At 44.5% G+C, this 22,320-nt stretch overlaps 1 protein-coding gene across 1 annotated transcript in view; it reads left to right on the top strand.

Annotated features, from left to right (window-relative positions):
• Window positions 1-17,761, top strand: part of CYTH4 (cytohesin 4) — a 38,967-nt gene extending 21,206 nt beyond the window's left edge. Inside the window, exons 6-13 of the mRNA XM_083400830.1 lie at window positions 199-279; window positions 1,937-2,049; window positions 3,297-3,445; window positions 8,619-8,730; window positions 9,807-9,883; window positions 10,483-10,554; window positions 15,706-15,860; window positions 17,217-17,761. Of these exons, the coding sequence (XP_083256956.1) occupies window positions 199-279; window positions 1,937-2,049; window positions 3,297-3,445; window positions 8,619-8,730; window positions 9,807-9,883; window positions 10,483-10,554; window positions 15,706-15,860; window positions 17,217-17,289 (832 nt within the window). The 3' untranslated portion in view covers window positions 17,290-17,761. The remainder of the gene's footprint in view (window positions 1-198; window positions 280-1,936; window positions 2,050-3,296; window positions 3,446-8,618; window positions 8,731-9,806; window positions 9,884-10,482; window positions 10,555-15,705; window positions 15,861-17,216) is intronic.
• The last annotated feature ends 4,559 nt before the right edge of the window (window positions 17,762-22,320 follow it).

Raw genomic sequence — 22,320 nt, 5'->3', positions numbered from 1 at the left:
TCAGGATGAATGTCCATTGTGGTATAACCACTCTGCAAACGAATCAGAACAAATACTCAGTAAAGACTGGGCATAGTCTAACCTCCTCATAGGCTTCGTGAAAGCAAATCAGAATGCATGCTGAATAAACAAGTTAGGGGTGAATAACCTTCCTCTTTGCTTTCTCCCCATCTCACACTGTTATTTTTCTTCCACCAGGGATCCACTGAACCTCCAGATTCTGCAGGCCTTTGTAGAATGCCACCAGTTTGCCAATCTCAACCTTGTACAAGCATTAAGGTATGCTCTAAACAAAGCATTAAACACCTACAGATGGAGAAATTCAATTCCATTTGAATTTAAAGGTGAACTTACCTAATTCACCATTTCTGAAACAACATGCATACTGAAACACAACCTTCCTTCAAGATCTGCACTTCTCTGATTTTTGCAGTGCTGTTTTCCAGCTTAGTATGATGTACAAAATTGCATATACTCGAGTAAAGTGCACATGTGGTTGCATATATGAGTGAAAACAATGTACAAAAATGCATTTTATGGGGGAAATTTAATACAAAAATGTGTCTATTCAGAACAATTTGCCCTAAGATGCTGGTGAATTTTCATGAGGAAACTTTTAAACAAAGAAGCAACAGCCTGCAAACTGATGTTTAGATGTGGAGAACTAAACTTAAGATTGGAAAAACGATTGACTGAGAGAAGCTGAAATGGACATTTTCACTCATTCCTGCCTGCCGTATCCTATGCTGATTTGAGGACAGGTGCTGTGTCTGCTTCTTGACACTTCATGATGGACACCCTTTTGGATAAAAGAAATCCGGGTGCTGCTGAGCCAGAATAGTTGAACCTGGAAAGTCCGGGTTTTCAATTAATGCAGCCACCCTTTAACTCATGGAGAGCTGAAACAAAGAAGAAGATCATGAACCAGAGGCTCGTGGTTTGGCAGGGAATTCCCTCTCCTCCCCATGTGATTGTTATTACGAATTCATGCAGAACACCCCAATAGGGCTTTGTTGAAGCTACAGTTATACATTCTGGTTCCTGTTGCTCTTTGAACCAACTGGTAGTGACTTCATCTCACATCACATGAGCTAAAACTGGTACTGGAAAATCTACTGTTTCCCCAGATCCCTAATACCTGATTATCTAGCTGACTGAGAATCTGCTCTTGGTGACAATTTGTTGGAGGAGATAGCTTCCCTTTTGCACTTTGACGTTTTCTCCAAATGCTTATTTGTCAACATTAGGTGGGTCTTGCTTGTGGAGAAGACATCTTGGAGCAGAGTTGCTTTGAGATAATTCCTGAGAAGGGAGCAGTGAGGAGGAGGAACTGATGCAATATTGAAATAGAGCTGCTGAACACATGATGAATTTCCTGCTCCAAAATCAGCCAATCAGCTTATTGTATACTCATTGCTGTCACCTAAAAACCAAAGCAAGAACTTTTCAAGAAAATAGTCATTAAGGATGAATTTTGAGTGATTCGTTAAGTGGAATTTGAATAAGATGATACATACAAAGAGACATAGAACAAGTTGCATAGATCCTGCTCCAGCACAAAAGATGATTCCACATTTAAGTAATTCATGCTGTGTGGCAAGTAGTGGTCAAATGCACTTTCCTTGGATGTGAAGAACGCATGAATTACCCATGTACAGCATCACATGAGATAATCTGTCATTAAAATTCCACAAAGAGACTCCATGTTGGCTTCTAGTAAACTGGTCCTCAAGAGTTTCAGCTTTTTGTAGGAAGATATGTAGTCTAAACAAATAGGATCAAATGGAATGAATATTAATACTTTCTTCAATTCAGTAACCTCCAGCCATGTGTTAAGAGAATTCAAGATTTCCAGGATTGATACCAGTTTCAGTGGAAAACTCTCCCATCCTTATGCCAATTAGCAGACTCTGATGGTTTGGTTTCTCATTCCCAGACAGTTCCTGTGGAGCTTTCGGTTGCCTGGGGAGGCACAGAAGATTGACCGTATGATGGAGGCCTTTGCCAGCCGGTATTGTCAGTGCAACCCAGGAGTTTTCCAGTCAACAGGTAGCTGAGAGGAAGGCTGTGAGATGGAAGTTGCCAATGTGGTGCCTTCCAGATGATGGGCTCCAAATCCCACCATGCCTCCCCACTGGCCATGCTGGCTGAGGCTGATGGGACTTATAGTCCATAACATCAGAAGGGTGCCTCATTGGCTACGCCTGATGCCGGGAAACATTTATGCAGGATTTTGTCAAAATGAATCAAAGGGTAGCCCTAGTAACCACCGGGCTGCTCTGGTTGACCTCTTCTTCCCAATTTTTTATTTTTTTTGCTCTCCCCTGAAATTTTGTCTTTCTTAACCCCTCTGCCAAACCACACACTGACCCCATGCCACCACAAGCTAGCACCCCAGTCCCCCCACAGCTGGCCATCTTTCTGCTTCCTTCAGCTACTCCCATGCTCCAGCTGTGGGTATTTCTATTAAGGATGGGCTGAAATCCCGCTGGAGTTTCCTAAAAAAAGTACCCTTCCGGCCATATAAATAAGGTGCACTTTTCTGGTGCTTTCTTGGGGAAGAGTGAGAGAAAGTTCTATAGAGATTTGGGGAGGGGCTACTTGGTTTTGCCAAGGACTGAAGCTAGTCGGAAGGCGTGGAGAGAGCCTTACGTCACTTCTCAGTAGAACCACAGTCCCTTTGCAGTGATGCAACACAAGACAATGTCTCTGAAGACATTCCAGGAAGTGGGCCAGGCAGGAAGCTGTGGAGAGAGACCTGTGCTGCTGTGAGAAGCATGGGACTTTAAAAGAAAAAGGGAAATCAAGGAAAAATTAAAAATCCTTGGTTACCTTGTAAAGCTAAATAAAGGCCAGTATGGATTTCTTCCTGGAGAATTTGGGGAAAAAAATTCTTACCCCTCCTCTCCAGTTTTTGCAAGACTCAAATTTCCATAAATGTGTTCTTTTTCTTACTACTATGTGTACATACAAATGTAAGAGCTGGCCTGTAGCCCATCTAGTCCATCATTCTGCTCTCACAGAGGCCAACCAATTGCCTGTGGGAAATCACCGATAGCCTTATCCCCCATGAATCTGATTGACACTGCTATCACTGCTTCCTATTTCAGGATAATCATAGATAACCACAACTGAATATGAACGCTGAGCTTGGGAAGCAAGTCTGTCGTATTCAACTGCATCTACCCAAACTAAAGATTGTCTTTGAAGCTTGCCACAATGCCTATTCTTCAAGCTTCCTAGAAATCGTAGGCTTTAGGCACACCACTCACTTGCTTGTTTCCTTTCTTTGGCAGACACCTGCTATATCCTCTCTTTTTCCATCATAATGCTGAACACCAGCCTGCACAACCCCAATGTCAAAGACAAACCTCCCTTTGAGAGGTTTGTGTCCATGAACAGAGGCATCAATGATGGAGGGGACCTTCAGGAACCACTTCTGCGGGTAAGAGAGCTTTGCGCTTCGCTCTGCTTTTCCTGCTAGTTGGAAGTGGAAAGAGAAATCTTCAGGAATGGTTGAAGAGCCCACATATTCACCTATGCCATCTAGTTCTGGTCATATTACCCAGAAATCCTCAGGAACAATGACTTCAGTGGTTTCGCTTCTCTCTTCTCAGAAGTTGGGTTCTCTCACTAATGGTATTGTAAGTGAGGCCAGGCAGTAGATATTTGGCACTGACCTAATGACACCAGCAGTCAAATTAGCCTCTGTCCGTTCTGGAAAGGGCCATATTTCTTTGAGACTGAAAGATGCATTGCAGTGGGAAGCAAAGGAGGAAGCGTAGACAGGAACTGCCTTGTTATAAACCACTTTCTTACAACAAGCAATGTATAAATTTTATAAAATAGATGAATAAACTGAACTGTGGGAAATCCAAATAAGAAAGGTGGAATAAAAATCTTGGACAAACTAGTTATGATTCTGGGTGAAAAATTATAGCAGAAAAAAATATGTATACCTAGAGTTGTCCTCTATTCCACACACACACAGTTTTTTCCTACAGGATTTCTGCATTGAAGACCATTGTGGATTGTTCAGAAATCCTACAGGTATGGCTTTCCCAGCATGGCTATGAAGTGAAGAGGAGCTTCACCTGTTGGATTTCTGAATGGTATCTAACCAGAAAAGGGAGACGCTCTGAACCTATAAGCCAATGGATCCAAAGGTGGTCCACGAATGTATGGAAAGAAAGCATCAGGGGAGCTGAGCTCACTTTTTAAAAATGTATACAACTTATAGAGCAAGTCAAACATAATATGTGCCTGTAGTAGTCCAAAATCCATACGTTTGCTTAGGCATGTACAAATGACGCCCTCCCCCATGAGAGGAGAAAGGGATTATGCCAGAGGACATGCCCCAAATGCCAACACATGCAGTTTGAAAACTCATCAGAGACTCCAAAATAATTGTGTGTCTATCATACTCCTCCTCCTGTGCCAGACTCCACTCTACAGCAGGCGGTTCTCAAAGCACCTCGTAATAATGAGCTCTCTAGCAGACAATTAATAGACCTGTACAGAAAGGGAGCAATACTAATTCGCAGTCGATAGCCCATCAATTTCCCAGGTGTGGCAATTTCTTCCAAAGCTTCAGAGGACATCATGAATCATTCTTCCCTCTCCACTAGAAATATTAGCTTCCTCTACTTAGTGAAGCTCTTAATGAGCTCAGGTTTTCTGCAGTACTGACACTGACTCAGCCCATTCTCCCAGGGAAATGTTGATGGGAGTTATTTATCTGATTGCATGTGATTATTTTCACAGGCACATAATATGTGTTAACTATTACCTATATACCCTTTGCCTTAGTAGAATGCTATGTCGAACGACTATATATAGCCATTGATCTAATAAGAAATTTGGGTGACCCAGTGCCTGCCAGTTTGAAACAGGAATGGACCATCCCCAAAATGAGGTGGCGATGGTGCAAAGCTGGGGGATTCCCTAGGTTTGAAGATGTATCAAAATTTAAGAGAAAAGGGAAATATCAAAAATAGCATGACAAGGACCTGTGACCTTCCAATGCATACAGCATGCCAACACATCAACCGAGGAGGAAGGGGAAGGAAACTGGAGCAGGGGAGAAGGAAGGGTTGGACTGCTCAAGTTTCTAATAACATATAGCAAGTGTATGATGGAGGGAGAATCAGGGTTTGTGGGAGAATTGTGGGCCAAGAGGTTACACGCTCCTCCCTTCACTACAAAGCAAGGCTGCAGGAAAAAAGAGAGGACAAAGAACACGTTTCTCCTTTCCCACTCTCCAAATTGCACCCACTCTCCCACCCACTATATACCTATAAAATATTCAGGGTCAGGGCTAGCTATGATGTTTCTGGCTGCTGAGACAGTAAGAGCTGTTCGACAGTGGAATTTGCTGCCAAGGAGTGTGGTGGAGTCTCCTTCTTTGGAGATCTTTAAGCAGAGGCTTGACAACCATATGTCAGGAGTGCTCTGATGGTGTTTCCTGCTTGGCAGGGGGTTGGACTCGATGACCCTTGTGGTCTCTTCCAACGCTATGATTCTATGATTCTATGATTCTATGAGAGTAGGTGGGTTATGAGCGCTTTATGATGTGAATGGGTGTTATTATCTTGGAAGATGTTTAGTAGGGCCAGTTCTGGGGTGACATCTAATACTTGTTTAGTTATTTTGCATATTTCTTGCATGATTGCTGTCCAGAAGAGTTGGATTTTGGGGCATTCCCACCACATGTGGAGGGATGTGCCTGTGGAGGTGCATCCTCTCCAGCATTTTGGTGAGGTTCCTGGGCGTATTTCCGTGGTGTTAGGTACCATCTGTAAGTGAGTTTCATAGTGAGTTCTTTCCTTTTCATTGATATGGATTTAAAGGGAGATTATGTCACATTCTAGTCCATTGGGTGGGGTTAATCTCATGTACATTGAGCACTAATAATGAAACATATGTTGTAAATTTCCCCCCACATTTATTATGCTATTTTTGTGATATACAAATGAGATAAGAAAACGTGGTATATTTGTTTGTATAACATTATCCTTGTTTTAAAAAGAGTCGGGGCTAGCTGCTAGCCCCAAATCTAAGCTCTATAGTGCTGGACAGCACAACAGATAAAGGGGTTTTTTTTGGGGGGGGGAGGACAGGAAAACATGTTGCTCCCTCCTAAAACTTCTCTCCCCTCAAGAAGGCTTGAAAAGCACTATAAGCGCTAGGAAGGGGCAAGGTGAATATAAAATGGAAGAATGGTATAAAGAGGTGCGGGGTATAGCTATTAATGATAAATTAACATGTGCTAGTAAGGTAAGATGAGGAATATGCTGGAGAAATGATTTTGAGGAAGGTGTTTGTATAATTTGTACTGTTAAAATGGAAAGGGGTCAAACCATCATAAGAGCTGTTGAATTTTTGGGAGGTTGGATAGTTACAGTGGAATGGTATTGGGGGTGGGGTGCTCATTTTTATTCTTATTTGTTTATTGTTATTACTTCTGGTGGTTCCCTCATTGCAAGAAGTGAGGTTACAGGGAACCAGACAGAGGGCCTTCTCGGTAGTGGCGCCTGCCCTGTGGAATGCCCTCCCTTCGGATGTCAAGGAAATAAGTAGCTATCTTATCTTTAAAAGACATCTGAAGGCAGCCCTGTTTAGGGAAGTTTTTAATATTTGTTTTTAATATTTATTTTAAATATTTTAAATATTTTAACACTCAATTGGAAGCCGCCCAGAGTGGCTGGGGAAACTCAGCCAGATGGGCGGGGTAAAAATAAATTATTATTATTATTATTATTATTATTATTATTATTATTATGAAATTAAAAAGAAAATTATAAAAATTATAGAAAAAGAAAAGCACTGTAAGCCTTGGGTCCTAAACAGGAGTGCTTTTCTAAGGGTCAGGATATACCACAAATTTTGTTGCAGGATTTGTGTGGTTTGTGTGTGTGTGTGTGTGTGTGCATGCACCCACATACCCCTGCCTGCCTGCCTGCCTGCCTGCACCCAGCTCTCTAAAACTTTCTTACATTTCACTGAGATTAGTGTCCTTTTTTAAATCTATGTTTGACTTTTGAAGACTTGGGAGGTTTACCAGAAAATGCTGCTCTTAAATACTTACACACACACACACACACACACACACTTATACACACACACACACACACACACACACACACACACACACAATGTCCTTACCATTGGAAACATTGGAGGTGTATGACTACAGGGCAGGAGAGACCATATTCTAAGCAGGATTCGCTTTTTGTCAAAGTGTGGCTCAGACAGTCAGGGGAGGCTTCTCACAGTGTCCTTTATTAACTAATGCTACACAGCCCTGGACAATTTCTGCAGGAATTTTGCAATTTCTTCCAATTTCAACATAGCCTACCTATCAAAAATTATTCTGAAACACCACTCAGGGGGCAACTCTGATTTTATATAGCAACCACTGAAGTGCCCTTCATAGGAAAAGATTGGATTTCCTGCTGCTGGCAGTTTGGAGGAAGTTGCAGTGACATTACATAATGTGTGACAGCATGTTCCAGTAGTCCCAATGTCACTATTTTACTGGACAAGAAATGAGAAAATCCCCTTGTGAATGAGTCAGATGTGCAAAACTGGGACTTTATGTTCCTCCAATTTTGAAAATAAAGAAAGAAACCATATCAAGGAAACCCACTTGCTGAGTATAGAATAGCTTATGGAAATAAAAGGGATGTTTTTGATTCTATTTGGAGACCAAGAATCAAGTTCATTATGCTTGAAAGGGAGAGAAGAGTGATGAGAGGAGGAAATGGGTTTGAGGTAGGAAGCGTTGGATACTGTGGAAACTGCTGAAATCTGGGTTGCTTCTACACTGGTCCTTTTCTCTGAAAGTGTCATCCTTTGCCCTCTCACTTTTTGCATGTTTAACAAATCATTCCATGCCAGTCATTAATTATAGGTTGACCTACAGTCTATTTTTCAGACCAGATTTGTGGCCGTTTTTAAATTGGAAATGCATTTGTAGTGCCATCCTGACCCATGTGCTCTTTGGGGCTCCTGTGCCTTTAATTAAAAGCATCTTGCTGGCAGTTTCACCTCTTGATTCCTATTGAGCACAGGATTCCTGGTGAATAGCCTCTTAATTGCCCCTTGGTCTCTCTTAATCACACCTTATCAGTTAGTGTCCCTGCGTTGCTTGTGTGCATATGAACGCTTTCTTTCCTTATTTCATTCATGGCCTATTAACTTTTGTGTGGAAAAATTGGCACTATCCCCGTTATAGAAAAACAAAAAGGAAAACACTTTGGCCAGTATTTTACTAAGTCAGATGGAGACTTCATTGGTTTCAGAGGGTCTACTCTGAGTATGACCCACACAGGATATCTCCCTGTGGGAGGAAATAAGTGATTAAACACACAGGTGGGCAGGAGGAAAGGGAAAGGGTTGAGGGAGGAACCATAGCTCAGCTAAAAGGCTCCTCAGTGCTCAGTTTGAAGGATCAGGTGGTGAGAACGATCTCTGCCCATGATGCTGGACAACTGCTGCGCTGAATCACCATTACTAATACCACACAATCTTAGAAGACACCAGCCTCCTGTGTCCCTGTAGTGAGATGCATGGCATTCCCCTTCAGGATTTTCTTCTTTCTCCTTTTCCTGAGGCAGAGTTTGTTTGACAGCATCAAGAACGAACCATTCTCCATCCCAGAGGACGATGGGAACGACCTCACCCATACTTTCTTCAACCCCAGCCAGGAAGGCTGGCTCCTTAAACTAGGTAACGTGTTTGTATTTTGCTGAAAATCTCGCTGCCGGCCCTCCACCCCAAGTTATCCCTCCCCACCCCCCTCAATCTCTCACAAGGAAAACCAGCAAAGCCTTTCCTCATGAGCTCAGGACTGCAGCAAGCTGCCAGCCAGGCATCTTTGCGTTGTGGTGGGGTGACAGTGACCCCTGGCGTTCAGTTCTGCTCTATATTCCCTAGAGATTCCCTTCTTTCAATGCGCAGGCTGTCTTGAGCCTGGATGAAATAAATGATCTCCTCTGCCCTTATCCGGCTTGGTTCTTGGCCTGGATTCTTGGGCCAGGAAGGAGACGGTACCTGTGTTGCTGGGGAAATGGCATTTTCAGAAGATGCTCAGAGCACAGGTGTGGGTGCAAGGATCCATTCCAGCGACACAAAGGCTGCATACATGCCATGCATCAAAAACACATTTCCTCTCCCCCCCCCCATAAAGAATCCTGGGAATTGTAGTTTGCTGAAAATTGTTGCTCTCTGAGGGGTAAATTAATATCCCGGGGTTTATTTGGAGGGAATAATAATAATAATAAATAATAATAATAATAATAATAATAATAATAATAATAATAATTAATAATTAAAAAAATTATTTATATCCCGCCCTCCCCAGCCGAAGCCGGGCTCAGGGCAGCTAACAACACTAAAATAGTGCAACATTATAAAAACATTATAAAAATTAATTAAAATCAAAATTGATGGCAACCATAAACTAAAGTTTTGTAAAGATTGCCAAAGGAGGGAGTCAGGCTGCGCCCTGACCAAAGGCCTGGTGGAACAGCTCTGTCTTGCAGGCCCTGCGGAAAGATGTCAAGTCCTGCAGGGCCCTAGTCTCTTGTGACAGAGCGTTCCACCAGGTTGGAGCGGCAGCCAAAAAAAGCTCTGGCTCTAGTTGAGGCCGGCCTAACCTCTCTGTGGCCTGGCACCTTCAAGATGTTTAAGATAATTCTAAACCAACTCAAGCTATAGCAAGCATAGCTTAAAGATTAATCCAGTCTTAAGCATGCACTGTGTGTGTTTGTGGACTGACATATTTTTAATTCCTTTTGCACTAGGAGGCAGAGTGAAGACTTGGAAGCGCCGTTGGTTCATTCTGACAGATAACTGCCTGTACTATTTTGAATACACCACGGTAAGAGTTGTGTCCCTTCCATTAAAAAAACCCCACAAACCTTATCTGAAAGATGTATCCTCAGAGAATGTGAGGGACATTCTAGTGTGGTGCAGGGGTTAGAGTACTGGTCCGGGACCTGGGAGATCAGGGTTCAAATAACACAGCTGTGAATGAACCTGGACCAGTCACTGTGTCTCAGTCCAACCTGCCTCACAGGGTTGCTGTGAGGAGACAAAAGATAGAGAGGGAACCGTGTATGACAAACTGAGCTTCTTGTATGAATAGGGAGATAGAAATATGGTGATAAAAACATACATAGAACAGGGTGCTCTTTTATCTATTACAATTATATACCACCTCGGTCTTCAAGGTAGTATACCTGGTTCTCCCAATTTAATCCTCACAACAACCTTGTGAGGCAGGTTAGGCTGATGGTGAGTGACTGGCCCAAGGTCACCCAGTGGGCTTCATGGCTGAGTAGGGATTCAAACCCTGGTCTCCTAGGTCATAATGCCAACCTTGTTCTCCAGCCCAGGGTCAGCGGGCAGCTGCTAGCACTAACTTCCTAGGTACTGCCTGCACATTGGGAAGGTAACTCATCTCTGATTTTTTTCCAGGACAAGGAGCCGCTGGGGATTATTCCACTGGAAAATCTATCTGTTCGAAAAGTAGATGACCAAAAGAAACGAGTAAGTCACTGCTACTAACTGTGATCAGTGGTTATCATCCTTTCCTTAGACACAACAAATAGTTTTTCTTCCCCAGTTCAGTAGATTTGCTGTAGCATGAAACTCCAGGTCAACAAGGCCTCTACTTCTGGTTCTTTGGTTGTAAACTAGATGGTCCAAGCAGAGTCCGCAATAAAATGTCATGTGGATAGCTCTTTAAAAAAAAATCTTCATTATACTTCAGATAACAAAAAGTAAACATAAAACCATCCAATACATTACATTACATACATTACATATAATACATACCTTATATACATATACATCCTACATGTACACCACGAATATTAGATTTCCAACTCTTCTCTTGTGTTTCATGTGGATAGCTCTTGTTTAGGGCTCCAGACATCAAATGGTCCCCTCTCCCAGATTTTCCATTTGCTTTTCTACTTCAACTGTCACTCAACCTGCCATGCTAACTGAGCATTGCTCAGTCCTCAGTGAGCTGATTCTTTCCCCCACTGAGGATTTCCCCCCCTATATTTACTTTGTAGTTCTACAGACTTTGGGGTTCCTCCAGGTTTGCTGACCTCTCTGTCTTGTACGTGAATGATACCATATTGGGCACATAATGATACTTCAATAGCAAGACCCAGTGAAAATATGTTACTATTAACTGGTGTCTGTAAAGCCTTCAAAACAAAGGTTCAGCCAAGCTTCACTGCATGACCAACCAGGCTCCATCTGACTCTCCTGTGATGCACTAGATTCCCCCAGCCTCTGCTCTGGCTTCACCTTCATCCACACCCAAGTTCCAATACCTTTGAAGTTCAAAAACAACAGCCTTGTTGATGATAGTTCTTGGAATTCCCAATGACAAGGTAGTGGATAGAATTAGATTTGGTAGTCTAGCTTCCCTCTTCTTCTCCTCCGCCTCCACCTTTGCTTACATCAAAATATCCATCGTAAATTTCCATGGAACACCAAAATCCAACTCACCCAATACGTATGTTATGCAGCAAGCCTGTACCAACTTAGCCAAGAGTAAGACTCATTAAACACAGTGGGATTTACTCCTGAGTCAGCATGTATTGTAAATAATTTTCATCTCTAAAACTTTGTGGGGGTCTTTTTTAAAAAAATGAATTAAGGACCATGTGCTTTTCAATCATACATGTGCGTTGGCATTCAGAACACTATAAAGTGGGAGACAACTTACTGCTTGCTGAGTAACTGGTTTAATTCTCTTCCCTCCCAACCCACTCCATAAAGGACTAGGGCAGCCTTCCCCAACCTGGTGCCCTCTATACATTTCGGACTACAGCTCCTATCAGCCCCAGCCAGCATGACCAATCATCAGGGACTATAGAAGTTGCAGTCCAAAACACCTGGAGGGCACCAGTGTCATAGCTCCGCCCCAAGTCCCATTGCCAAGCAACAGGGTGCAGAGCTGGGTGGATTCATATAGGAGGTGAGACTGATACACTTGCCTCAAAGCCAAATCCACATGCGAAGTCCTGTCCATTCTGAGGGTCAGGTGAACAGCAATCCAAATTGTCAGATAATCCAGAGGTCACAGAATGCAAGCAGTCATGGAGTGAAGGGTCCAAATGGAAGCAGCAAGGTAGGGCTGGGAACCACAGACATTGTTTCCAGCATCTGACTGCTGCCCAAAGTCCTGTTTAAGAAGGCTGAAGCTGGCTGGTTCTCCTCTGTGTCCTTGAAGGCTGACCAGCTGCAGGTGGAGCCACTTCACCTTCTCTCCCTTCAGGCTGCTGTTCAGTAGGGGAAGTTGAGTCCTGGCCCATCACAGCCAGATTAGGTTTTTTCAAATAAAGAACGTGAAAATTTCAGAGAAGTGGACTGGGATATCCTTAAGAACTTGACCAGCAAAAACCCCTCCCTATAGCATCTGCTTCTACACACCATTTGTTTCCTCCACAAATTACCGGGGGAAACCAGGTGCATTTTGTAGAATGCTAAACATGTATGAAAATGCACCAAGAGGGAAGGTGAGCTTCTCTTGGGGTTCTCAAAAGCTCATTTTGGAGCATCATGGTACATTGAAAGAGGCACCTGAAACCCTCCAATTACTTTTGCATGTCAGTACCTTCCGAGATGGATAGCAGTGGGAGCAATACACCTGTCTTTAAAGAGAACATTGAGTAGCAGCGCTTTGTTACTGGTGTCTCGGCTAATCAAGATCTTGAGGGAGCCCACCCCTTAGGGGTGTCTGTCAAGGAGATCTCATCTGAAAGTTACACTGAGGAGGGGGAAACGGGTGCCAGATCAAAACAGACGATTTCTGCCGATAGCTTCTCCCTGAGATTGGAGTGCATCCATTCAGCAGATTACTTGATAGCTTAACTAGGAGTGCACTTGAGAGATGGGAGGTGGAGTTAGAATTCTTCTAACAGGATCTTACAAAAACGACATGGTGCCACATCAGGAAAAACACCATAGAAGGCAAAAGCAGTTAGGCAGTTCTACAAAGCTGCTGCCAAATCACCCAACTTTCTGCATCTCTTTGGGACACAGAGCAGCCTGGGTTGGGGGTCCTTGCCCAAGGATACAGGAATCAAAATGCCCTTCAAGTGGGCAGCTGCCTATGAGCGCAAAGGGATTCCTGGCCCATGAGTTGCTTTTCATTAGAAAGCTGACACTAAGGCTGCCGAATGTAATCTTATTATGTGTAATAATCCTTATAGTACTCACAAGTAAAAATGCACAGGATTGGGCTGTCCAGGAGCAACTGCTATAAGGGTCCATCTAAGTGCCCCACAAAGGACTGTAGTGGTAGAGCAGCTGCTTTTCATGCAGAAGGTCCCAGATTCATTTCTGTGCATCTCAAAGTAGAGCTTGGGATTCCTGTCTGAAAACCTGGAGTACCACCCTCAACCAGTGTGGGCAGTGCTGAGTAGATGGGTCAGTGGTCTGGCTTGATATAAGCTTCCTATGTTGCTGTGTTCTAATGCAATGGTTCCCAAGCTTTTTCCTGCCCTGGACCACTTGAAAATTGCCGAGGGTCTTGGCTTAATTATTCTCCCACATGTTGCTTGGAAATTGTAATATGATAGATGCTGAAGTATTTTAATGGAATTTTAATGAAACACAACAAGAGCTCAAAGAAGCAATAAACATAGAATTAAAAATCGGTATTAATATTTTAATACTTCTTTCCCTTTCTCGAGACCTCCCCTTGTCTTGCCACCAGCCATGACTTTATTCCGCTGAGGAAGGCAGAGCTTTCCCCCCATCCTATCAACTTCCAGTCTGCCCCACTCACCTTCCAGGAGAGCCATTGAGTTCTAAGAATGACGGAGCAGCCACCGCACTCACAGTTCTTCACACAAACACACGCTGCTCTTGTAGCTGTGCCTCTTTGCAGAGTTACTTCCCTAGGCCACCTGAAGGAAGCTCATGGACCACTGATGGTCTACAGACCACACTTTGGGAACCGCTTCTCTAATGTGTAACAACGTCCATCTACATCCCCGCTTTTTCTTTTATGAAGTCAGAAAGGGGACTTGTTGTACTCAAGTTATTTGTAGCTCTTTTGTTACAAAATGTTTGACAAATGAAATTCTTTGAAGGAATCATAGAATCATAGAATCATGGAATCATAGAGTTGGAAGAGACCACAAGGGCCATCGAGTCCAACCCCCTGCCAAGCAGGAAACACCATCAGAGCACTCCTGACATATGGTTGTCAAGCCTCTGCTTAAAGACCTCCAAAGAAGGAGACTCCACCACACTCCTTGGCAGCAAAGATTATGGATGCAAGGGGGTATTGGTATCAAGGCACGCAGAAAGACAAAATTTATACCTTCATTTCCCAAGATGCAATGGGGTCTTTTTCACGCCCCACCTACCTGTAACTATTCTTTTTTTTAAAAAAGAGACAAAGCTGCACATTACACATTAAGCCAGCCTTGGTAGCTCTCCAGATGCTGCCCTGCAGCTCCTCTCATCCCTGATGAGAAGTGGGCTTCATTTCTTGCCTGTGCTTGCTTCACACTCGTGGTTTTTGTCACACTGGCTTGGATCACTCCAAATCAAAGTTTGCATTTTCTCTCAGAAATACATTATGTATACAAAAAAAATGTTACATACCACTATTTGTTGAAAAAATAATAGTACAATAATAGTATATACAACCATACAGGGAAAACCATACAAAAAGGTTAAAATCAGAAAACAGCGAACTCTTGTGGAAAGACATATTCTTAATAGCCTGCAGACTTTCAAAAGTTGAGACGGAAAGCCCTGGTGGAATCTCTCTTGGCAGAGTATTCCGCAGTACTGGGCCAATGGCACTAAAGGCTATTTTTTGTTGTTGTCAAATGAGCTGCATGGACCTGGAGAAAGACTAGCAATGCTCCTGCAGATGATCTCAGTGATCGAGCTGGAATATAAGGGTTCAGGCAGTTCCTAAAGTACCACGGGCCTAAGTTGTTCTTGGCTTTGTAAATTAATACACAGACCTTTGACCTGGTTTGGTAATAGATGCACAGCCAGTGAAGGTGCTTTATTAATGGCATCATACATTTTCAGCAAGATGCCCCCATCAGCAGTCTAGATGCCTCATTCTGCACCAGCTAGGGCATCCTAACCAGACCCAATGGCAGCCTCACATACAGTATGCCTTTGAATATGCATGTGAGTATATGCATTTGTGCATGTATTTTTTCTCGCCTTGAAGAAGAAAAAAGATTTTGATATGGACAGATCAGATGGGTGGCTATGTTCTGATCCACAAATTTGCCCAGGAGAGATGGATCGGGTCAGCTCATGCCAGAATTGACAAAGTTCAAATCCTGCAAGTCAATAAAACGAGTAAATAAAATGGCATTCTCTGTTGCAAAGCCTTCCCTCTCTAGATAAATTTCAGTCTAAGTACACAGTCGAGGAATGCAATGCGAAGTCTTTCCCCAAGGTCAAGCAGCCAGTCCTTCTCAGAAAAAGGAAACAAATCCCAAGTCCTCCACAGCGCAGTGTCGTTGCCACGAGATCACATAGAATTTCAGCATGATTGTATATGTGAAAATCTGAAGGGGGATGCCTTTGCAGCTTTGACCTAAAGCACAGCAGAAACAGAGGCTTGCCGCATGTTGGATCTTGTAGCTTTGTTGATTTCCAGTCTCTTGATTCCCTTCCATTTTCTGTCCTTAGAATTGCTTTGAGCTCTTTAATACAAACAGCAAGGGGCAGAAAATCAAAGCCTGCAAGATGGACGGAGACGGGAAGGTGGTTGAAGGCAAACACCAGTCTTACAAGATCTCTGCACCCTCGGCGGAGGAGCGTGACCTATGGATTGACGCAATACGGTGAGAAAAAAGGCTGTCTGGGTGATGTGGCAGCATGGTGGTGCTATGAGAACAGGAGGGGAAATTGGAGGGAAGAAATACTTGGGGATAAGGCACATCATAGTTCCCCACCAGTGTGACAATCGAGAGCCCAGTGTGGTCCTGAAGGGTGATGCACCCACAAACCCTCACAAATCTGTGCACCTACATGGCCTCATTTGATTTCTAATCGCCCGTTAGCTCTGAGTAATTCATGGCAGAATGTGTGGACTGGCTCCACTGCAAAGCACAGTGTTTTGAACTGATGCAAATGTGCCATTTGATCTATGATGCTGATTCATCTTTCAGTGCTCCAGTCACCAAGCGAGGAACACGCATGTGTGATCCACCTCATTCACAGTTTGGTTCAGGATCTTTTAAAAACAAAATAACGAGACTGCCAGTTTTTAGTTATAAAAGGTGGCAAGACCAGACAGGTGTAGAGGACATAGACACATACTGAATTAGCCTGGTACCATACCTTGGGGGGTTTTAAAGGCCAATGCAGCATAGGTACATTGGTTAAAAACCAAGTAGCCCACTTTCCGTACTGATATCTTTACTAGGCCTGGGAAGGAGTGAGCCCTTTGCTCCATTCTATCAGCCACAACATCCTGCCTTTCCTTCTGCTTTGTCCCTTAAAGTTTTGTGCTAATCACCAGGTGGCTTTGATTCTCCTATGAACAGCATCCTACTTCCTACAGTGGCCAACCAGATGCCTCTAGGAAGCCCCTAAGCAGGGCCTGAAGGCAACTGCCCTTCCATCTTGTGCCTTCCCAGGAACTGGTATTCAGTGGCATATCACCCCCACTCTGAACATGGAAGACAGGGGCTGGGCCATAGCTCATAGGGAGAGCATCAGCTTCACACATAGAAGGTCCCAGGTTCAATCCCCAGCATCTCCAGGCAGAGCTGGGAATGTTCCCTGCCTGAAGCCCTGGAGAGCTGCTGCCAGTCAGTGTAGACAATACTGAGCTAGATGGACCAGTGGTCTGACTCAATATGAGACATCTTACCTTCTTATGAATTTCTCGTGGCCTCATTTGACTATTTCCCCATAGCAGATGCCTAGGAGCCTTGTCCTGTTTATTGTCCTGCCAATAGCATTGTTCTTAACTGAAAGGTTTTTATGATGTATTCACGATTTTTAACTGTGTATCTGCAATATCTTATAAGCTGCTTAGAGGATCCCCCCCTTTCTAAAAAATATTTAGTGCTACAAATTATTTTCTAAATAAATTAATAATGTCCTCCTGGTTCCTGTGAAGGTGATCAACACTTTGCTGGTGGCCAAGCCTTGAATATCTCCCATTTCCACCCCTCCCTTTTTTATTCCAGAACCAGCATCACACGAGACCCCTTCTACGATCTGGTCGCTGCTCGTAAGAAAAAGATCGCCAGCAAGAAATGAGCTCTCCGGCCTCCATCTTGCTAATGTTTCAACCTCAAGGAAAAAAAATTTGGCTTCCATGAAGTCCTTCCTGCAAAGAAACTCAAAAATACCTCCAGCTTCCTGTCCAAGGAAGGAAAATGGCTGATAGGCTGATGGAGGATCTCATTTTCTCACTCCTGGAGTAAAAATCTAACATGACTTGAGACTGTAGCTCATTTGCCTGAACAGATAGCAAGTCCTTGCATTTGCATCGCATGGAGCAGGGATTGGATGCTTATATTCATTGCTCAATGATCTGGGTCAAGGAGAATCATGGAAAGGAGCGACCTTTTCTTAAACTAACCTGCATAGCTGCCACTTATATATCAGGAAAGTCTTGTGGATGTGGATTCCTGTCTCACTGGTCATTCCATGGCCTTCCGGGTAATTGAGTTTTGCAGGATGTAATGAAAACACTCATTTGGAATAATAAGATGAAGGATAAAATTCATCTGGTGAGAGGCAATACAATGGGGTGGTGGTGCTTGTCCAGAGTAAGTCCATCTATGTTTTCGGTCTACTGAGCTTGCTGTATGGTTCTTTTGAACTTTGTCTTTTCAGGACAGAACCGCCCAGGCAGAATCAGAACCACCCAGGCAGAATCTGGCTCTAAAAGGTCAAGTAGGGAGTTGGTGGTTCCTGTGTTCTAGCTGCCTGCCCCAGAATAGGGGTGGGTTGTACGTGTCTTGTCATTTTATATTGGCCTTTTGGGAGAGCTACTGGGCTGATTGATTGAGACATTGGGGCTTTGGTCTGGGAGGCATGCATTCAAGTTCTGCCTCACCCATAACAGGAGGAACAGACAAATTGCTCTCATTCACCCTCAGATTCTCATCTGTAAAATGGGTATAAGGGCACCTGCTGCCCTGGATTCTTATGAAATAGTACTGTGTAGAGCACTTTGTGCACTGAAAGTGCTATGTAAATTATAAATAGAAGTAATAATAATAATAGTAATAATGAATTGCCACAGAGTGGCAATAAATAAATAAAATTCAAGCAAATGTAAAAATACATATGCCAGATGTACTTACACATGAACACATACACTGAGTAAGGGTGCAGTTTTCTACACACACACACACACACACACACACAGGGTTAAACAGATGGAGAAATGACAACTTTTCTTTATAAATAAAAATGTGAAAAAACATTGCAGCCTCTTATGCTCCGTTTTTGTTTTGTGTTATCAACGCCAAACAGAAGCAGTAGGAGTGCTGTGTATTTGTAGTCTTCTTTCCTTTTTCCCTTTGATACATGCAGCCTTCTAGCTGGGGAATTTGAAGAAACCAAAACATTGGCGCAGTTTTGAAGCCGATGATTCAAATCAGTGCAGTTTTGAAGAGGCTAAGTCTGCCGTCTTTGATTCAAAATGGCATCCAATTGGTTGCAATCTCATAAGAAAAGTTGCACAGTGAACAAGCAACTTGCCCAGATACAGAGTAATAAATCCCAGCTTACATAAGTCATGTCTGTTTGGAAAGGAGCTGTAGCTGAGTGGTAGGACACATGCTTTGCATGCAGAAGGTCCTGAGTTCAATTTCTGGCATCTCCCAGAAAAAGTGGGAAAGCCCTGTCTCTGAAAACCCAGAGAGCTGTTACAGCACCTTTCTATGTCACCACCAACTGGCTCGGAAATACTTTGATGCCACTGAAAGATGCAGACGATGTCCTCCAGTGCATGGAGTTTAGCTCTCCATTTCAAACCCCACCTCTGCTACTGGAAGACATTGTGCAAGTTGCAAATAACAGGTGTGGGGGAGGGTTGGTTATGACTGAGACCTCAACAGGGGCAAATGGTTAAAGCACACCACCAAACCATGGTCTTAATCTTGCTTGGGGTCAGCTAGTTGTTTGGTTTTTTTAATCCACACAAGAACTTTGTCCATCCACACTTCCCTTTGTCCTGTGAGTTCTTCTGTTTGTCCCATGATTTCTAGGGTCTGATAGGTTTTCCTTCTGTCTCGCTGCTTTCTCCGGGAAAACCCACAATTTGCTGCTGAATCAGAACAAGCATCAATTCACAGGTAACCTGACTGGTGTTTGTTCCAATTCAGCAGTGAATTGCAGGTTTTCTTGGGGACAAGAGGAAAAACCCCATGCCTAGAAATCACAGGACAGACAAAAGTGATGATGAGTCCTGTGTCTTGTTGGACTCTTAGCCCTCTGCAAAACTGGAATGTTATTTCCCAGATCTCAGAAGGCTATTGCAAAGCTGTGCAGTGGAAGGACTTTTAAACTTGAGCTGATGGTTTCAATCCTAAGAGCTAGGAACTTGCTTTCTTATTCCAAAACAAAAGTACAAATGAATCATCGGAGCACTCAGCTCTGAATCCACCACCGCCTGGTGCACTTCCACAGCACCACGTGATAGAGGACTCGGAGCCGAGTGTCCTGATAAGTCCTCCTTTCATTTTGAAAAGAGAGCAAGTTTCTAGCTCTTAGGATTGCAGCCATTGGCTCATAAGAGGTTCAGAAGGTCATGTCAAACAGTTGCTGGGAGAAGCTGCCCTGGCCTGCCTCGTTCTTCTCTGCAGAATGGAAAGCCAAGATAAGAAATTGTGCAAAGCTATTCCATTTCCATAGTTTATAACTGGTGGAGAAATCGGGGTGGGGGTTGTGACACGGCATTTAATTCCCCTGGGTGCAGAATTTTGATGTGGTTTTGTTGCAGAAATGGGGAGCAGCATACAGTCCTGGTGAGGATAAGGTCCATGGTGCAGCAGTAGCCAGGGGGAAAAGCCACTGCGACAACTGCAGAGTGCAAGGCACAGAGGCTACCCTGACCTCTCTCCCTCCCCTCTCCCTCCCTCTCCTTGGCTCTTTCCCCTGTTGGCATCCAGTGCCCTTTTCCATTCACTGGCCTTCATTGTTTACCTTCCTTGTCCTTTCCATCTGCAATCTCCGCTCTCATTTCTCACCTCTCCTCCTGAAGGGGGCTCTGTCCACAAGGAAATCTGCAGCGCGAAGGCTGCGCGCCAGTTCATCTACTTTCCCCTCCTCTTTTTCTTTTGCCAATGCAACAGGGCAGTTGAATTAATTCCAATAGGCAGAGAGAGAGAGAGAGACTGTATCTTAGAGTCAAGGCACGTGCAGACCTGGGAGAAGAACACAGAGGTTTTCCTCTAATGACGGCATTGCGCAGATCTTTCTTTCCTCTAATGACGCCAATGCGCCGAGGATCTTATTGATTGATTTTGCTGGCTTCTGCGTGCCATGGGTCTCTCCCCCCAACTCCAACCCATCGAGAGAATGAAGCCCTCCACCCCAATAGAAATCCCAGTGGGTTTCAGATGCGGCATTAGCAGGAGGGAGGGGGAGAGCATTTTACTCCGCTGGAAATGAACCTGCAGAATATATATTGAAGGTTGAATTTGCCAATCGCTTCGGTTGGCTCTGAATCAGAAGCGCTTTGGAGAGTTGGGGTGGCACTATTTGCCCAAGGTATTTGCTAGAGACGGCAAAAAGATAATCTATTCTTAGGGCCCAGAGAGTTGTAGGGGGCTTGTTTCATTTCTTCGCTCTTGCCCAGAAGAGGCCACCTCCAGAGTTCATTCCAGCTAATATGAAATCCAGTTCCTGTGTTGTTGTTTTTTGTTCCCTCCCTGAGCAAGGCTTAATTTTGAAAATGAGCAGACCTGCCCAAATGGCAACAAGCCCAGAGCATCCCTATGCATTTAATGACAGCACATCAAGCAGCATATCAGTCAGGTTAGTCCTTCTCCACAGTAAGAACACAGATGTGCCAAATTGCCCCCGATATGGGGAAGGGGCATTGTGCATGTATGACATCACACATGAACCACCCTCTGAACCTGGCCAGGCTGACGTGGCCCGTCACGCCGACTCCCAGCCACCTTACCTTCATGAAAGAGATGGGCCAGGATGAAGATGCTTTGTGCTGGCATTTCCCTGGGGGAGAGCGCCTTCCAAGGGACATGCTGGGGTGCATCCTTTTGAGGATCACCACTGGATTTGGAATGGGTGGGCCACCTTTGAAAACATTGGGCAGCCCGGCCCCTCTAGGTGGTGCCCCTTTAAGAGCATAAGAAAAGCCCTGCTTTGTTGTTGTTTAGTCATTTAGTCGTGTCCAACCCTTTGTGACCTGTCAGGGAACTGCCATCAGTGCTGGAGGGAGAGAGCAAAATCCAGAGGGATTCCAGAGAGCGTCCCGGGATTGGGAGAGGCAGCCCATCTTCTGGGGAAGAGCATCAGCGTAGCACCAGTGGAGAAGGGGGGCAGATGGGGGAAGCGGCGAGGCGGTCCCATGACTCCTTGCCTGGGACCAGCGGGGAGAGTAGAGGTCCTCCACTGCCTACGCCCTCCTTGCGCAGAAGACTAGGCGTCAAAGAGCTTCTTTGCTGGAAGAAGTTTAAGAAATGCCCACTGACGGATTCTGCCAGCGATTGAGACAGCCACAGGTGAGTGGCTGTCCGGACAGAAAAGGTTCACTCAGGCAATCCAGCCAGGTGTTTGCACTGGCTTACGCACGGGCAACCCCTAGAACCATTACATGACCCAATGGACCAGAGCACGCCAGGCACTCCTGTCTTCCACTGCCTCCCGGAGTTTGAAAAGCCCTGCTAGATCAAGCCAAAGTCCTGCTAAAAGGTAAAGGGAAAGGGACCCCTGACCATTAGGTCCAGTCGTGGCCGACTCTGGGGTTGCGGCGCTCATCTCGCTTTATTGGCCAAGGAAGCCGGCGTACAGCTTCCAGGTCATGTGGCCAGCATGACCAAGTCGCTTCAGGCAAACCAAAGCAGCGCATGGAAATGCCGTTTACCTTCCCACTGGAGCGGTACCTATTTATCTACTTGCACTTTGACATGCTTTCGAACTGCTAGGTTGGCAGGAGCAGGGACCAAGCAACGGGAGCTCACCCCGTTGCGGGGATTCGAACTGCCGACCTTCTGATCGGCAAGTCCTAGGCTCTGTGGTTTAACCCACAGCACTACCCGCATCCTGCTAGATCAAGCCAAAGTCCTGTCTAGTCTAGCATCCTGTTCT

The sequence above is a fragment of the Podarcis tiliguerta genome (assembly GCF_965153285.1).
Source record: "Podarcis tiliguerta genome assembly, chromosome: 10".
Taxonomy (NCBI): Eukaryota; Metazoa; Chordata; class Lepidosauria; order Squamata; family Lacertidae; genus Podarcis; species Podarcis tiliguerta.
The sequence above is the reverse complement of the archived record's forward strand: the minus strand, read 5'-3'. Positions and strand labels throughout refer to the sequence as shown.